This window comes from Ranitomeya variabilis, chromosome 4 (genome assembly GCF_051348905.1).
Source record: "Ranitomeya variabilis isolate aRanVar5 chromosome 4, aRanVar5.hap1, whole genome shotgun sequence".
NCBI classification, from domain to species: domain Eukaryota; kingdom Metazoa; phylum Chordata; class Amphibia; order Anura; family Dendrobatidae; genus Ranitomeya; species Ranitomeya variabilis.
In genome coordinates, this window is record NC_135235.1 from 12,475,446 (window position 1) to 12,491,220 (window position 15,775).

General features: G+C 48.2%; 1 protein-coding gene across 4 annotated transcripts in view; it reads left to right on the forward strand.

Annotated features, from left to right (window-relative positions):
• Positions 1-15,775, forward strand: part of NRAP (nebulin related anchoring protein) — a 135,400-nt gene that overhangs the window by 69,204 nt on the left and 50,421 nt on the right. For 3 of the 4 annotated variants that reach the window (XM_077258017.1, XM_077258020.1, XM_077258019.1), the window contains 14 exons: positions 2,443-2,550; positions 2,924-3,022; positions 4,015-4,119; positions 4,251-4,358; positions 4,685-4,786; positions 4,974-5,171; positions 6,479-6,583; positions 6,800-6,898; positions 9,130-9,225; positions 9,434-9,541; positions 11,020-11,331; positions 14,281-14,385; positions 14,695-14,793; positions 15,117-15,221. In XM_077258017.1, coding sequence (XP_077114132.1) covers positions 2,443-2,550; positions 2,924-3,022; positions 4,015-4,119; positions 4,251-4,358; positions 4,685-4,786; positions 4,974-5,171; positions 6,479-6,583; positions 6,800-6,898; positions 9,130-9,225; positions 9,434-9,541; positions 11,020-11,331; positions 14,281-14,385; positions 14,695-14,793; positions 15,117-15,221 — 1,749 coding nt within the window. The remainder of the gene's footprint in view (positions 1-2,442; positions 2,551-2,923; positions 3,023-4,014; positions 4,120-4,250; positions 4,359-4,684; positions 4,787-4,973; positions 5,172-6,478; positions 6,584-6,799; positions 6,899-9,129; positions 9,226-9,433; positions 9,542-11,019; positions 11,332-14,280; positions 14,386-14,694; positions 14,794-15,116; positions 15,222-15,775) is intronic. The other variant, XM_077258021.1, reaches the window with a different exon arrangement.

The following is a 15,775-nucleotide window of genomic DNA, read 5'->3' on the forward strand; positions in this document are numbered from 1 at the left end:
TGCAGGCAGGAAGAGTGGATGATGAGGGTTATACTTCTCACTGTTTATCTGCAGTGTGTGCTTCTATGCACGCTGGGGTCTGGCTGGGAACTGGGTTACTGTGTATCTGGGAAATGTCCTTTTCCACTGAGGTTCAGCACAGACCTTGAGTTACTGTCTCTGAAGGCAGGCTATTCCTTTTTACTAATCTGACTCATGGGTATGTAGAACGCAGTGGTGCCTGGATAGGCCAATTCTTTTGGGCGCTTCCGTATTGACCTGTACTCACGTTCATACCGATTTATCAGATAGCTTAACTCAGCCACGTTCTCATGTAAGAAGACTCCAGGAAAAGAGGATTGCTTTAACCGAAATTCTTGTATTATGATGAAAGCAGCAGGTAAAAAGGAATATTCAACAGAGGACATTTAATAGGATGCATACAGATATGGGGATGATGACAAAATGGAGAATAAGGGCGTGAACAAACATACATCACAGGACTACAGTGAGAGAGTTGGGACAAAATAAAGGGAAAGGCAAACTTCTGCCTAGAAAGAAAGGATGGAACACAAACAATGCAAAACATTGAATGATTTCCCAAGTCGTGGGACATGACACCACCGGTAAGGTACCCACAGCCCCCACCCCCCGAGCGTCAGCGGGTGCAGCAGGCACCAGGCCGTCCCCCGTTTCCACAGAGGATCGGGCCTGGACACCCCCACAGATCCTATTACTGCCCGCCACAGGGCCACACTCCAGACCATGCACACTGTCCGGCTCTGCAGCCGCATGCCCACTCTCGCCCCCTCTGCTACCACCAGCAGAGACGGCGACCTGCGCCATATGACTTGTACTCTCCCCGCTCCCTCGCACCGGAACCACTGCAGGTCCCGGGCCAGGGAGGGTAGCGGGCTCCACACAGCGGGACCGGGGGGTCCCAGGAAGGGGGACAAACACCAACCTCTCCTCCGATGTTTTCTTCCTTTTTTTGCTTTTCTTTTTCCCCCTCCTGGTTGCCTCGTCCCCGCAGACCTCATCCCCAAACTTCAGGTGGGCATAATTTACTGGGGACTCCAGCTGACGGATCTGCTGCAAGACGAGGCAACCCCCACTACTGCTGTTATCGCTGCTGCTATCATCCGCATCACCCCCATCATCCTCTGAAATGCTGTTGTCTGATGGGAGTGGGACCTGCACTGGATCTATCCCGCTGTGTGTGGCCTGGAGATCACTTACCAAGCCCCCAGGTGGGTACGGTGACTCCTCCATCTCCTCATGGTCCACCTCCTCCACCTGGGTCGGACGCCGAGACCCCTCTGGCTCCTTTGCAGCAGCCATGTTGTGGAATCGGTCCTCATTTTCCAGCTTTTCCCGGAAGGGCCCGCTGTTGTCCAATATAGCCGCTCTCCGGGCTTCCATGCCCTCAATGCAGATCCTCAGGCTGGATATCCTGGCTGTTAGGGCAGACTTCTCTGTGCGGGAGGCTCTGCTTGCAGCTTGCCTCACCTCCTCCAGCTCCTCCCGGAGCCTCCTCAGGGTCTTCCCAGCCTCCTCATTCTCGCTGAGGTACGCATGGACGCGGGAGCCATAGCTGGTAACCGGCTCCCATGCGGCCCTAGTGCCCCAATCCTTCGGCACCGCTGCCGCTGCACCTCTGCGAGTACTCCGCTCACCTTCAGGAGGAGACACCACAGTGGCCCTCGCCTCAGCCTTAGGGGCTTTGCAGCCTTCCTGGATCTTCCTGGGCTCCTCCATGTTTTGGGCCTTGCCGGATCTGGTGACCCTCTTTGCCAGTAGCAATGAGCTCCCACCCCTCGCCGGCTTAGACCGAGGGGTGGGAGACAGAGACTCAGCCCCACAGTCCATCCACTACACCCCTCTCTTTCCTGGGTCAGAAGGGGGGGAATTCCTGGGTGAAAAAAAACTGGTGACTCTCCTGGAGCAAACAGAGCAGCACCTTCCTCCACAGACTACAGGCTCCTAGTGGTGGGCCTCACTGTCACTGGCTGTATAAATCTGTAAATCTGTATGTAGTGAGCTCCCTCTAGTGGTGGCTGTATAAATCTATGCAGTGAGCTCCCTCTAGTGGTGGCTGTATAAATCTGTATGTAGTGAGCTCCCTCTAGTGGTGGCTGTATAAATCTATGCAGTGAGCTCCCTCTAGTGGTGGCTGTATAAATCTGTATGTAGTGAGCTCCCTCTAGTGGTGACTGTAGAAATCTGTATGTAGTGAGCTCCCCCTAGTGGTGGCTGTATAAATCTGTATGTAGTGAGCTCCCTCTAGTGGTGGCTGTATAAATCTGTATGTAGTGAGCTCCCTCTAGTAGTGGCTGTATAAATCTGTATGTAGTGAGCTCCCCCTAGTGGTGGCTTTAGAAATTAAGTATTGAGCTTTCTGCCACAGTGATGTGGGGAAATAGCACAATGGATGGAAGCTGATTTTTCTCCTGCATCCTGCAGCTCGCCTACAAATCGGAGAAGACCGACAGTGCGGACGGCGAATATTGTTTCCCAGCGACACTTGCTCCATCTTATCAGACCACAAAGAAGCTCGAACCCCTGAAAGACGTACGTAACGCTGGAAGCTCATAATACCTGGAATCAGGCAGCAATCAATATATTGCTTCTTCATAAATACATATGTATCGTAAATAGCAAAGTCTCCCAGCAGCACAGAGTATTTCAGGAGAGTTGTGCTGATCTTCGGAGAAGCCATATACTGACAAACGTATTGGAAGAAGGCGATCCACCAACAGCACAGAGGATTTCAGAAGAGAAGTTTCCTGATTTTGGAAGGGATCACAAATTTTGTTGCATAGTTGGGGGTAGTAGGATCTTCAGCAGCACAGAGTATTTCAGGAGAGACATGTGCTAACGTCTGAACAAGGCCGTACCCTCCTGAGTTTGTGATTTCCATGTCTTGTCTCTTTCTTCCTGGCAGGTAAATTACCGGCAGAGCATTGACAAGGTGAAGTTCAGTTCTGTCACTGACACCCCGGAGATTGTACAAGCGAGGGTTAATGCCCAGCAACTGAGTGATGTAAGTTAGTGCGGTGCTGATAATGGGGCGACTACAATGATGTAACAGCCGTCCTGGGGTTTAACCCTTTCATATATTACCCGGCGGCGGCATGTGAGCACATGCAGGCCATCAGGTAGTGGTAGCACAGATCAGTGTCCTGGCACCTGGGACCCCGGCACCAGAGACCCCGGCATCAGAGACCCCTACACCTGGGACCCCGGCACCAGAGACCCCGGCATCAGAGACCCCGGCATCAGAGACCCCTACACCTGAGACCCCGGCACCTGAGATCCCGACACTAGAGACCCCGGCATCAGAGACCCCGGCATCAGAGACCCCTACACCTGAGACCCCGGCACCTGAGATCCCGACACTAGAGACCCCGGCACCAGAGACCCCGACACACGGGACCCCGACACACGGGACCCCGACACACAGGACCTCAACACCTGAGACCCTGGCACTTGAGACCCTGGCACCTGGGACCCCGGCACCTGAGACCCCGGCACCTGAGACCCCGACACCAGAGACCCCAGCACCTGAGACCCCAGCACCTCTAGTATCCTCTAGTAGTGCCATGTAGGCGAGGTCTTGGTGCCAGCACAGTACTGAGACCCGGGCACATTGATGACCCCCATAATCAGCTACACCTCCCATAGTCCCAGTGTAACAGAGCTCCAACCACACAGCAGGAGGATTGTTACATTGTATCTTCTGTGAGATAAACATCCAGATTCCAGACTGATACATTGTAACAATCCGGACAGGAGCGAGTTGCTGCCTATATATTGGGATTGTCAGGTTGTACTGGATTAGGAAAACAGCTTTCTTTGCTTTCCAGAAATAGCGCCACCCCTGTGCATGGTCGTGTCTTGGTATTGCAGCTCAACTTCATGGAATAGATTGGATTTAGCTGTAATACCACACACAACCTGCAGGTAGGGGTGGCACTGTTATCTAACAAGATTTTAACCTTTTCATAACTTGCACTTCTCGGATTGTTTATTCAGCTAAATTACAGAGCAGATTATGAGAAATCCAAGACCCGCTACACCCTGACCCAGGACGTGCCAGGGATGGTGAAGGCCAAGGAGAACGCGGAGCTCTACAGTGAGGTAAACGACAGACTGAACCAGACCGGACCCCCCAGTATATGTGCTCCGGTATCGGGGACCCCCTGGTCAATATCCAGGACCCCGCTATCTCTGTATGATCACTGGTCATGTTCACTGTGACTTCATTGCAGAACAAGTACAAGGAGGAATGGATGAAGAGCAAAGGGCAGAACTTCGAGATGAGTCTGGACAACCTGGCCATGATGTCCGCTAAAGCCTCACGGGACCTCGCAAGTGATGTGAGTGGGATGTGGGCAGCACCAGGGACCCCTGTGACCGAGAGCCACAGTGCAGAAAGTATGGATTCAAGGGGTGTACCAATGGGGCAGGGGCAGCATAATAGTGACTGCAGCTCTGGAGGTGACTTGAGGATAAGACATGATGTAACAGCAGACTGGTGAGTGCAGCTCTGGAGGTGACTGGAGGATAAGAGATAATATAACAGCAGAATAGTGACTGCAGCTCTGGAGGTGACTGGAGGATAACACAAGATGTAAGAGCAGAATAGTGACTGCAGCTCTGGATGTGACTGGAGGATAAGACACAATGTTTTTGTCACCTACAGATTAAATACAGAGAGGAATATGAAAAAACTAAAGGAAAAGCGGCAGCGACAAGCGACTCGCGCCTCCTCCATTCTCTGCAAGTTGGAAAGCTGAGTAGTGAGGTAACGCATCCATAGTGCAGCGCTGGTCACACAGCTTTCTCAGAGTCCTGATAATGCAGCCAGATATCCCTACTCACACGGTGTGACCTGGGGTTTCTGCCACTCAGGAGCCGGAGGAAGCTGGGTGACTCTGTGAGACACAACATTCTCTTCATCTGATCGGGCGCGTCGTTTATTTCTTCTATAGATCAACTACAAGAAAGGATTCGAGGAGACGAAGTCGCAGTTCCATTTGCCGATGGACATGGTGAACATCACTCATGCCAAACAGGCGCAGGCACTGGCCAGTGACCTGGACTACCGCACCAAGCTCCACGAGTACACGCTGCTGCCCGAGGACATGAAGGTCACATGGGCCAAGAAAGCCTACAACTTACAGAGCGAGGTGAGATGGCGGTTCTCCCCTTGGGGAATTAGGGGTAGATGTGTGGAGTATAAGGGGCAGAAGTGTGGAGAATAAGGGTCAGGAGTGCGGAGAATAAGGGTCAGGAGTGCGGAGAATAAGGGGCGGGAGTGCGGAGAATAAGGGGCGGGAGTGCGGAGAGTAAGGGTCGGGAGTGCGGAGAATAAGGGGCGGGAGTGCGTAGAATAAGGGTCAGGAGTCTGGAGAATAAGGGTCAGGAGTGTGGAGAATAAGGGGCAGGAGTGCGGGGAATAAGGGTCAGGAGTCTGGAGAATAAGGGTCAGGAGTGCGGAGAATAAGGGTCAGGAGTGCGGGGAATAAGGGTCAGGAGTCTGGAGAATAAGGGTCAGGAGTGTGGAGAATAAGGGTCAGGAGTGCGGAGAATAAGGGTCAGGAGTCTGGAGAATAAGGGTCAGGAGTGTGGAGAATAAGGGGCAGGAGTGCGGAGAATAAGGGGCGGGAGTGCGGAGAATAAGGGGCGGGAGTGCGGAGAGTAAGGGTCGGGAGTGCGGAGAATAAGGGTCGGGAGTGCGGAGAGTAAGGGTCGGGAGTGCGGAGAATAAGGGGCGGGAGTGCGGAGAATAAGGGTCAGGAGTCTGGAGAATAAGGGTCAGGAGTGTGGAGAATAAGGGTCAGGAGTGTGGAGAATAAGGGTCAGGAGTGTGGAGAATAAGGGGCAGGAGTGCGGAGAATAAGGGGCGGGAGTGCGGAGAATAAGGGTCGGGAGTGCGGAGAGTAAGGGTCGGGAGTGCGGAGAATAAGGGGCGGGAGTGCGGAGAATAAGGGTCAGGAGTCTGGAGAATAAGGGTCAGGAGTGCGGGGAATAAGGGTCAGGAGTCTGGAGAATAAGGGTCAGGAGTGTGGAGAATAAGGGTCAGGAGTGCGGAGAATAAGGGTCAGGAGTCTGGAGAATAAGGGTCAGGAGTGTGGAGAATAAGGGGCAGGAGTGTGGAGAATAAGGGTCAGGAGTGCGGGGAATAAGGGTCAGGAGTGCGGGGAATAAGGGTCAGGAGTCTGGAGAATAAGGGTCAGGAGTGTGGAGAATAAGGGGCGGGAGTGCGGAGAATAAGGGGCAGCGCGGAGAATATTGAGTCGTCACAGAAACTTCATGGATTTGTCAATAAAATGTAACAATGTACGGAATGTTTATAATTATCCGCCAGTAACAATAGAAACAGCATCTAAAAGAGCGAGAAGAGTGAAGAGACGAAATGTGAAAAACAAAATCTGTGTCAGTCTCAGAACTTTTGTCCATGACTGTATAAATCCCACTTTATGTTTCCTCCTAGAATCAGTACAAGTCAGATCTGTCGTGGATGAAGGGCGTCGGGTGGCTGGCAGAGGGAAGCCTGAATGTGGAGCAAGCAAAAAAGTCTGGGGAGCTGCTCAGCGAGGTGAGATGCCAGCGCCAAACTTACTAATGCGTAGCTGCCGGGTGACCATTGTCTGGGGGCTTCCTGGACGTCTAAATGACAAAATCCTTGTCGTCATACAGACCCAGAATTGCTGCGCAAATTGGGGAATTCACCATTGTGGGTGGTGGACTGGATGTCATCCAGCTTTCCCAGAATCTGAAAGTAGTAAATAATTATGTTTGTTAATCTTTTCAGAAAAAGTATCGCCAGAAAGCAGACACCCTGAGGTTCACCAGCGTAGCGGACAGCCCGCAGATCCGGCACGCCAAGAAAAGCCAGGAGCTGCAGAGCGATGTGAGTGCATATAAATAACCGGTCTACCTACAATACAGAATTTGTGCCCAGGTCCCTGCAAGCACGGGGATCATCACCACCATCATCATCATCATCATCACCACCATCACCACCATCGTCATCATCACCACCATCATCACCACCACCATCATCACTACCATAATCATCAACACCATCATCACCACCATCATCACTACCATAATGATCATCATCACCACCATCATCATCTCCACCATCATCATCACCACCATCGTCATCATAATCATCATCACCATCATCATCATCACCATCACCACCATCACCACCATCGTCATCATAATCATCACCACCATCATCATCATCACCATCATCATCACTACCATAATCATCAACACCATCATCACCACCATCATCACTACCATAATCATCAACACCATCATCATCATCACCACCATCATCATCTCCACCATCATCATCATCATCACCATCATCACCACCATCATCATCTCCACCATCATCACCATCATCACTACCATAATCATCAACACCATCATCACCACCATCATCACTACCATAATCATCACCACCACCATTATCATCACCACCATCATCACCACCATAATCATCACCACCACCATCATCATCACCATCACCACCTTTATCATCACCACCATCATCACCACCATTTTCACCACCACCATCATCACCATCACCATCACCACCATCATCAGTGTCAATGGAAAACTTTACAGATAAATTCCACCTTCCTTTATCTTCTGATGTGTTTTAACCTCTTGCCGACATGGCAAACTATTTTTCTTTTGTTTTTTTTCTCCTCATTTACTAATTTCACCGTACAATGTACTGAAAAATTAGAACAAAAACACAAGTGAGGTTCAATGTTTAAAATCCGGCAATTCCAATATTGTTTCTGGGTTTTGTTTTTGCAGCGTTCACTGTTCAGTAATAATGACCTAGTACCACAATTCTCCAGGTCAATGCGATTACAACGATGACAAACTTATATAGTTTTATTTATATTTTAATGCTTAAAGAAATTCAAAAACTTTGTGAACAGAATTTTTGTTTCTGACACATTTATCGGAGACTTGTAACTTTTTGATTTTTTACACCGTTGGGTCTCTGTGAGGTTTGTGTTCTGCGTCGTGAGCGGACGCGGTTTTATTGATGCCAGTTATCGGTATATTTTACATTTTTATAGTTTTTTTTTTCCATTTTTAATGGAATTTCTCAGCAACCAAAAAACCTTAATTCTGTCCTTTTGATTTATTTCCATTAGTCACTGTACATGTTATATTTCTATGGAACGGACATTTGCACACGGAGACAACAGATGTCTTTGTTTCATTTGTTTATTTTTGTAGCAGGAGAAATTATTACAATTTTTATGTTCATTTTTTATTAGTTTGAAATATTTTTTAAAGCTCTTTAAACTTTTTAGATTTACTTAAGTGCCTCTAGAGGACCTTCTACCGTTCTATCATTTGCACTTTATACTAATTATTGACTTTCTAGGAATCCCAGCCACATGGTGCCTCGGCCACGGGCTCCACATTCTGCAGTCATCTGTAGAATAAACCAAGCGCCTGATCCTTTGCTGCTTTTTTTGCCTTTTGTTTCTATGTTTTGATGTTTTTCACCTGTTTTTTTCTTTGTACCTTTTTTCTTATGCTTCCTTTTATAGTTTATTTTATGTGTTCACCTGTTTTTTTTTTTTTGTTTTTTTTTATGTTCGCTATTGTTGACGAGGTTCAGGGTTTCATATGTTTTTGGCTAATTCATCAATCGCAACTTTTTAAAAAAGTAATAAAACTTGAGTGGATTTTATATACACCGGATACTTTAGTGCAAATTGTACATCATTTTAGCGGAACATGGGACATATTTTTCACTCAAAAGTTGGTAAAATAACAAAAAATTAAAAAAAAAAAAAAGCATTTTTGATTTTGTGGAGAATTAATGAACTACGCGCGCCATTTTGAAGAATTTGGCACAATAAAGTCAACGAATATCACAAGACATAAAAAGAAAAGTGACCGAGAAACTTCTGAAAATTATGATACGGGTCCTTGTAAAACAAATCGGATGAAACTGATTTTCAGAAGAAGAATATTGCTTATTTGCCAAAGTCTTCACCCCTGTTTGCGGTACATGGGGACTTCTATAAATCTGCACTCGGTTATTGGCGTCATCCAGGGTCTTTGATCATTTATTATTATTCTCTGCTGCAGATTGTGTACAGGTCGGGTCTCCTCCACCATTACACCATTCACAACGACGACCCTGTCTTCCTACAAGCCAGAATCAACGCTGCCAACCTGAGCGAGGTGAGAAGGTTCCTCCACACCCGGCACGGCTGGCATTGGGGGACACATTAGATAATGGCACCTATACGACAGATGATGACAAATAATTCCAGAAATATTTCCCGAGGGCTCTGAGGTCCAGATCCTCTGCGCAGACATTGACAATGAGAATTATCCCCATTATGATTCCCATTTTATTTGTTTCTTTTTTCTTTATTTTCCCCTCCAGAAATTATATAAGAGCAGCTGGGAAAAGCAGAAGGAGAAGGGGTTTGAGCTGAGCTTGGATTCGCTGTCCATCCTCACCGCCAAAGCCAAACGCGACCTCGCCAGCGATGTGAGTGACCGACCCCGGCGTCATACAATCCATTCATCTAGTGTGTACATATAAAGAACAGGTTCTCTTTAAACAAAAAAAATGAAGAACTTTGTATCTTCTTCAATTGATACAAGTCGTAAAAATTGTTTCTCATTGTTCTGTATCACAATCAATATGGCTGCTGTTCATCGCTGATCACATCCTGCTTCTCCTGGCTCAATATGAAGCAATAAAATGGTGCTTAGATATGAAATGATATTCTATGAAATCTGCAGAACAATCTACCGATGGCAACTATCACTGGAGGCAAATGTAACTGAGCCTTCAGCCATGTGTCATCTGAGTGCTACTCCCCTCCTTACTCCTCATTACTCCCTTCCTTACTCCCCTCATTACTCCCCTCCTTACTCCCCTCAATACTCCCTTCCTTACTCCCCTCATTACTCCCCTCCTTACTCCCTTCCTTACTCCCCTCATTACTCCCTTCCTTACTCCCCTCATTACTCCCCTCCTTACTCCCCTCATTACTCCCTTCCTTACTCCCCTCATTACTCCCCTCCTTACTCCCTTCCTTACTCCCCTCATTACTCCCCTCCTTACTCCCCTCATTACTCCCTTCCTTACTCCCCTCATTACTCCCTTCCTTACTCCCCTCATTACTCCCCTCCTTACTCCCCTCATTACTCCCTTCCTTACTCCCCTCATTACTCCCTTCCTTACTCCCCTCATTACTCCCCTCCTTACTCCCCTCATTACTCCCTTCCTTACTCCCCTCATTAGCCCCGCCCCCCGGAATGCCATAGTCTTACCGAAACTTGCAACGAACAAGTCACCAAGCAAATGTGTATATATATATATATAATATGAAAAAAAAAGTAGAAAAAAAGGGGGAAACAGCACAGCAGACTTCCAGAAAAAGAAGAAAAAAAAAGTGATGTTTATTGCCCAAATATATAAATATATATAATCTATATATCTCAGACTGGCGAAGGTCTACATCTATGAATGATTTGTGGTGCTCCAGTTTGCACCATCAGAGCCTTGGGGGCTTCTGCTTTTCCTAATCTTGTCCATCTGGAGTAGGTGCCTATTTATTTTAGAGGATCCCCAGGATTCCTCTCCATTGTATAGAGCTTTTCTTGAAGATATCATGTAAATCCCAGGAAAAGGTTTGGATAAGGGGGACATACAATCAGTGATGGGGTATCTAAACTGGACCCTCTATTTCACAGGCGGACATACAGGGGCCCAAGAGGTCAGGGGGCCACAACCACCTCCAGAGCAGCATCTGTCACAGACACATTTTTGGACAGCAAAGGGCCCATATTCTGCTCCTGCCCAAGGGCCTCTTCTGTCAGTGTCCGAATACTCTAATTTCATGGAGGACCTCCTATTTTCCATCCAGGGTCCTCCGGTGTTTTCTCCGAGTCTTCAGACATCCTGACAAGGTTTCCTCCTCATTATACTCACACTTTTCTCACTTGTCCCATCCACAGATCAAGTATAAGGAAGGATACGAGAAGATGAAGGGGAAGATGATCGGGGTCCACCGTGCAGAAGAAGACTCCAAGATTTCCCACTCTCTCCAGATGACCAAAATGCAGAGCGATCTCGAGTACAGGAAAGGGTTTGAGGACTCGAAGACGCGCTATAACGTGTCCATGGACATGCTAGACATGGCGCACGCCACCATGGCACAAGCCTTGGCCACCCAACAAGGTTACAGGACGATCCTCCACCGATACAGCGCCCTGCCGACCGACATGAAGGTTCAATGGGCAAAGAAGGCCTACGACCTACAGAGTGATGTGCGTACAACCTGTGATCGGGGATAAAGGGGTCCCCCACCTGCAAGCACAGCTTATTGTACCGAGGCCCCTATGGGGAGACTGGCTGGTGGTCTACGGTTCCAGGGCCTTCTATAGTTCCCCCTGCCGGCCTCAGGCCCGTAGAGTTATCCACTCAGATCGGAGTCAGACGCTCCGGCCGTTTCTGCGCCCTCGTTTTGCCCAGTGTTTCCTGTTTTAGGTTTTATTTTTGCCCCAAATTCTCCTTTTAAGTTGCACAAATTTTGAGTTTGTTTTCTCTGTTCGCCATTGTCTGTGGCCGATTCGTTACTTGCGACTCCTCTTCTTCCAAGACATTTTTATGTCTTGGAAGAAGAGTTATAGTTTTGAATGACTCCATTCATTTTACCGAATAATGGACAGCAGGGAAAAAATCCCAAGTGCCTCAAAGTGGCGAAAGACAATGAACCTCGCCATTGTTTCTTAGCTTTGTCATTACAGCGGTCATTGTGCAGATAAGATGAGCGACAATGTGATTCCCCAGGTCGGCCGATACGGCGATGCCAGACTGGGATCGATTGTATCAGCCGAGTAGTCACATATTTGTTTGAAGGTTGTGTCACCATTTTGACATCAGAAACTTTCTCTTTTCCGTCGACAGAGCGGTGTGAGGGATTGGTGTCGGTATTTGCATGTTTTGATTGATTTTTATTTGCATTTTGTGGGGGGGAATTGCACTGACTGGAAAACCCCAATTCTGGCATTTCCATGTTTTCCATTTCAGAGTTAATTATAAGGAAGGAATATTTTAATATTTTATTAATTCTGTCAATTACACACACAGAAAATCCAAATATATATATTTTATTTATTTATTTTTACACTTTGCTATTTACATTTGCAGAAAGGGACGGGGAAAGTTGAATTTAATATTATAAATTTTTTTCTCAGATTTTTACATTTTTAATTAGTTCCTTAATGCTACTTGATTGCCGATGTAACACACTGCATTAGAATTGCCCTCTGCTGTGAAAAAGACGATCTCTTCTGAGGCCCAAGCACGGGCTGATCTTCATAAGTGATGGCAGCCAATCCGTATCCTGCGATCGCGGCTCACAGCGTTCCAGTGGCGATCAGAATTGATTTCTGCTATCTTTAAGACTTTTACATGCTGCTGTCATGTTTCACAATATCTTTTTTTATAAATCACAGCATTTGCATGACTGCTGGTAATACATAGTACAAGCCCAACATGAAATTTCTTGTTCCTTTGAATCTTTTTTCATCTCCGTTGTGCATCCAGTGTCACAGGGCGGAATGGGCGGCATTATCCCTATCTGCTAACCCTTCGTTTCCCAGCAGCGCCCTGCTTCTCCTCAGTGCTGCAGGCCCCTCGCTCTGCTCCACTGTGTGTTTGCTGATGAGAGATGGAAAGATCTCAATCTGATTTTTTTTTCCATGGATGAAGTCACCATGAGCCGCTGTGTGACGAGCAGTCATTACTAGTTACACACTCCACATTTCATTAGTGGCTCATCATCGCACTCTCCCCTTCATGCAGAGCTGAGCTGTGCTGCTACACAGCTGTCAGGGCTGTGCGGGGGATGACATTAGATATTAGTGCAGCTGATGTCAGTGGGATCTTCGGCATAACAGAGCTGAGCTGTGCTACACCCCGGCTGTCAAGTTGTATCACAGAGGGTCATTAGCTGCATCATCGCGCACTCCCCTTCATGCAGAGCTGAGCAGTGCTGCTACACAGCTGTCAGGGCTGTGCGGGGGATGACATTAGATACTAGTGCAGCTGATGTCAGTGGGATCTTTGGCATAACAGAGCTGAGCTGTGCTACACCCCGGCTGTCAAGTTGTATCACAGAGGGTCATTAGCTGCATCATCGCACTCTCCCCTTCATGCAGAGCTGAGCTGTGCTGCTACACAGCTGTCAGGGCTGTGCGGGGGATGACATTAAATATTAGTGCAGCTGATGTCAGTGGGATCTTCGGTATAACAGAGCTGAGCTGTGCTACACCCCGGCTGTCAGGTTGTATCACAGAGGGTCATTAGCTGCATCATCGCACTCTCCCCTTCATGCAGAGATGAGCAGTGCTGCTACACAGCTGTCAGGGCCGTGCGGGGGATGACATTAGATACTAGTGCAGCTGATGTCAGTGGGATCTTTGGCATAACAGAGCTGAGCTGTGCTATACCCCGGCTGTCAGGTTGTATCACAGAGGGTCATTAGCTGCATCATCGCACTCTCCCCTTCATGCAGAGCTGAGCAGTGCTGCTACACAGCTGTCAGGGCCGTGCGGGGGATGACATTAGATATTAGTGCAGCTGATGTCAGTGGGATCTTCGGTATAACAGCTGAGCTGTGCTACACCCCGGCTGTCAGGTTGTATCACACAGGGTCATTAGCTGCATCATCGCACTCTCCCCTTCATGCAGAGCTGAGCAGTGCTGCTACATGGCTGTCAGGGCCGTGCGGGGGATGACATTAGATACTAGTGCAGCTGATGTCAGTGGGATCTTCGGCATAACAGAGCTGAGCTGTGCTACACCCCGGCTGTCAAGTTGTATCACAGAGGGTCATTAGCTGCATCATCGCACTCTCCCCTTCATGCAGAGCTGAGCAGTGCTGCTACATGGCTGTCAGGGCCGTGCGGGGGATGACATTAGATACTAGTGCAGCTGATGTCAGTGGGATCTTTGGCATAACAGAGCTGAGCTGTGCTGCACCCCGGCTGTCAGGTTGTATCACACAGGGTCATTACCTGCATCTTAGCACGCTCCACCATCAGTGTGAGAACTACCGGAGGACGGGTCCGGTGGTAACAGAGGGTAAACGGACCCTGGGGGGCCTCATTATGGGATAAGGCACATGATTAATTCTGTATGTACAGAAAACTGAGATCACATTATGACTTTGGGAATAAACCTCTACTTGTCTTTATCTGATCCCCTTCCAGAACCAGTATAGATCGGACCTGAAGTGGATGAGGGGGGTGGGCTGGATCACCGAGGGATCACTGGACGTACTGCAGGCTAAGAAGGCGGTTGAGCTGATAAGTGAGGTCAGTACGGGGGATCCTGTAACTCTGCAGCATGCCGTGTGGCAGAATGGTGCAAAGCTTTCACTATGGAGCCGACCACTTGTCCTCATCTTCCTCACGTCTGTTTATATGACAACAGTGTAACAAGATTCTTTTTTTCCCTCCTTTTAATTTTGCTGCCAATGTTTCCATTCACTGACAGCGAGCTCAGTTCTTGAAATTGAGGAAGCATTATAAATGGCAGAACTTTCTTACACGCCGATTCCGCGTCCTTCATCTCAGACTCCGCACTTGCTGACGCGTCTTTGTGCTTTCCATCACCATTCACAGACATCGTACAGGCAGCTGCCGTCAGCGCTCAGGTTCACCAGCATCCAGGACTCTCCGGAGATGATTCAAGCCAAGATCAGCTACAACCAGGCCGTGGACGTAAGATGGACGTTTCATATGAACCAGCCCTAGACAATTCTAGATGTCATATTCTCCAGTCACACCCAGAGCTGCACTTACAATCGTGCTCTGTGTGCGTCCGCAGAAGCATTTAGCGTAATTTTGAATGCTGCTCCGGCTGTGACTGGAGTATAAGGCATGAGGCTTGTATAATGCATTGAACTAAGCAAGATTATGCATGCAGCTTTGGATGTGATTGGAGCATTAAAATAGTACAAAAAAAGTAAATCTTTGATTTGCATTTCCAGTTTTCCAATATCTTTGCCCGAGAAATGTTCATCATTCTAAATATTTGTCCACAGAGTAAATACAAGGAGCAGGGGGAGAACATGAAGCACCGGTATACATCCACCGCCGAGCTGCCCGAACTGCTCCAGGCCAAACTCAACGCCCTGAACATCAGCGAGGTGGGTGTATATCTGTGGCCACAGTGTGCGGGGATATAGGCGCCATGTGTACACATTAGCTGCATGGTTTACAGCGGACTGACGACTCTACATGTATACAAAGTCATACAAGAAAAGCTGTCAATAACTGTGTGTGGGCGTGGTTGGCAGGACTCTTAGGCTTTGTGTGTTAGTAGGCGGGGTTAGCAGGACTCTTAGGCTTTGTGTGTTAGTAGGCGGGGTTAGCAGGACTCTCAGGCTTTCTCTATTAGTAGGCGGGGTTAGCAGGACTCTCAGGCTTTCTCTATTAGTAGGCGGGGTTAGCAGGACTCTTAGGCTTTGTGTGTTAGTAGGCGGGGTTAGCAGGACTCTTAGGCTTTGTGTGTTAGTAGGCAGGGTTAGCAGGACTCTTAGGCTTTGTGTGTTAGTAGGCGGGGTTAGCAGGACTCTTAGGCTTTGTGTGTTAGTAGGTGGGGTTAGCAGGACTCTCAGGCTTTCTCTATTAGTAGGCGGGGTTAGCAGGACTCTTAGGCTTTGTGTGTTAGTAGGCGGGGTTAGCAGGACTCTTAGACTTT